The sequence below is a fragment of the Octopus bimaculoides genome, chromosome 18, assembly GCF_001194135.2.
Source record: "Octopus bimaculoides isolate UCB-OBI-ISO-001 chromosome 18, ASM119413v2, whole genome shotgun sequence".
Lineage (NCBI taxonomy): Eukaryota > Metazoa > Mollusca > Cephalopoda > Octopoda > Octopodidae > Octopus > Octopus bimaculoides.
The window spans coordinates 52,152,170-52,154,340 of NC_068998.1; the positions used below are offsets into that span (position 1 = coordinate 52,152,170).

Genomic DNA, 2,171 nt, shown 5'->3' on the forward strand with positions numbered 1-2,171 from the left:
CCCCCTGTGTAAGTGTATCTCAAGGACACAAAGAAAATGGAAAAGGGGGCGAGGTGAGAAATTAAGGAGCAGATGATGAGGGTTGTTCACCCCAGAGTCCCGTTGTGTTTCAACAAGTTTAACAACAATGCTAAGGAAAATAATCTGAGGTTGATTATTGGTACAGACATTTGACTGGTATCGACTTTATTTCATAAATATTTGCCATAAAGGCATTACAAAGAAGGGACGAACAAGGACAGACAAACATAAAAGGGGTGAAGCAGCTGTATCGATTAAATATTTACAATTTTAAATACACAATAATAATTTGATTATATTTACAATGTTCGATTAAAGCATTGCTCATTACATATGCAACACACACACACACACACGCACGTATGTTTCCATTTATATACACAAAGCTGCTTCGGAATCCTGTGTGAGAGATGATCTGACCCCATAAGCTGTATTTTGATGGGGACAGCTTCAATAACTGATAAGTTGTATTTTGTTAATACCTCACTGTTATGAATATGGTCATTCGGTTTTATGTTGGAGATAATACGCAAGCATCGCATATGAAGAGCTCTTTCGGTTGTGTATATAAAATGATAGATACATTTACGTATCTATATATCTATGTATTATTTATAAACAAACATCAGCGTACGATGAAGCAATATTGATAAACAGTGAATCTAGTGCGATTTATAAAAACACTGTAGAATAGATTAAATATACAACAGCAAATGTTCACAAAGCTAAGTGTATATTCGTGTATCCGAAACCATTATATATATATATATATATACACAAAGACATTTCGAACTTATTTACTGGTAATGAGAAACGTATAAATAGCTTCGATATTTTACATTATCATGACAACAGAAAAGTTTTCGTAAATTAAAAGGTTTTAAACCGATTAGGAAACAAAACAATCAACACAGAATTATTAAAGAAGAGAAATCGTAAAAAGAAAAACAATAAACAATAAGGATCCGAAGTGAACGTCCTTACCATTTTTCTATTGAGATGTTCTGTGTTTCTTTCAATTCATTTTAAATATAACAAAGAATTTAGTAAAAATAACTTAGTTATCATTAAGCTAGTAATTAGGAACATAAATTGTGACTAAGGTTTCAAAACTTATGAAAACAAGACATTTGTATTCCAGAGCCAGGAACGGTTTGAGGTGGTTTGGAACCAAAAGGGTTTAATAGTGAAGAAGAGAGGAATTAGAACGAAAATGGAAAATAAAAGGAGTTTTTTTTCTTCTTAATACTTATATAAATAGAAATTTGGAAACGTACCAGGTTGACCAGTCTAAGAGTAGCTAAATCATCAGCCCATACGGTATATAACAGAAGTAAGAAATAACCAATTCCAAGCTGCATGATTTCATCAAAACAACAAAGTCTTTAAATATTGTAGATTTCAAAGGCAGGTAACTCTGTTTGGGTTATTGTAAATGACTCACGTGATTAAAAATAATTGTTCATTTCGTTTTGGGCTTTTTTTTTTTCCCCGGGAAAACGACAGTTTAAAGTGGTAGATTCGTTCAATTCCTTTATGTCGGCTGTATAACTCCTGCGTCAGCTTTAAACTAAAACTGGAAATTCAGGGAATTCTAAAGCAATGATATCAGGTTCCAGGAATTAAAAGTTCGTTTCAAGTGAATATATTTGCATATTCATTCTTAACTTGTCTAGGCCTGTTAAGACGGAACCTATGCGAGGCGCTGTACTATTTATCTGTTTAAATATTAAATAGAAAAAAAATTAATAATAATAATAGCAGGCTCAAATTTTAAAGAGAGCAAGGACAAAAGTTCCACTGCCGCTTATACATTATTTAAGAGTGTAGCCAGTGATACGGAGAGCTGTTCGCTGGCTCCTTCCTTAAAAAGCAAGCAGGCGTTTATAAAGCAGTCGCCTTGTGTTGTCTGCACACCCGATGCGCAACCTCACTGAATGGTCTACGCTACTATTTTGATTATCAGCTGTTCAGGTTTTTTTTTTTTTTTTTACTTGTTTCAGTCATTTGACTGCAGCCATGTTGGAGCACTGCTTTCAGTCGAACAAATGAACCCCAGGACTTACTGTTTGTAAGCCTAATACTTATTCTACCGGGCTCTTTTGCCGACCCGCTAAGTTACGTTGCCAAGCAAAGGTGGACCCCACCAC

The 2,171-nt window shown here is 34.4% G+C and overlaps 1 protein-coding gene across 1 annotated transcript in view; it reads right to left on the reverse strand.

The window, feature by feature from the left end:
• Positions 1-1,931, reverse strand: part of LOC106873045 (prostatic acid phosphatase) — a 24,661-nt gene extending 22,730 nt beyond the window's left edge. Inside the window, exon 1 of the mRNA XM_014920252.2 lies at positions 1,299-1,931. Within this exon, the coding sequence (XP_014775738.1) occupies positions 1,299-1,382 (84 nt within the window). The 5' untranslated portion in view covers positions 1,383-1,931. The remainder of the gene's footprint in view (positions 1-1,298) is intronic.
• Positions 1,932-2,171: the final 240 nt, after the last annotated feature.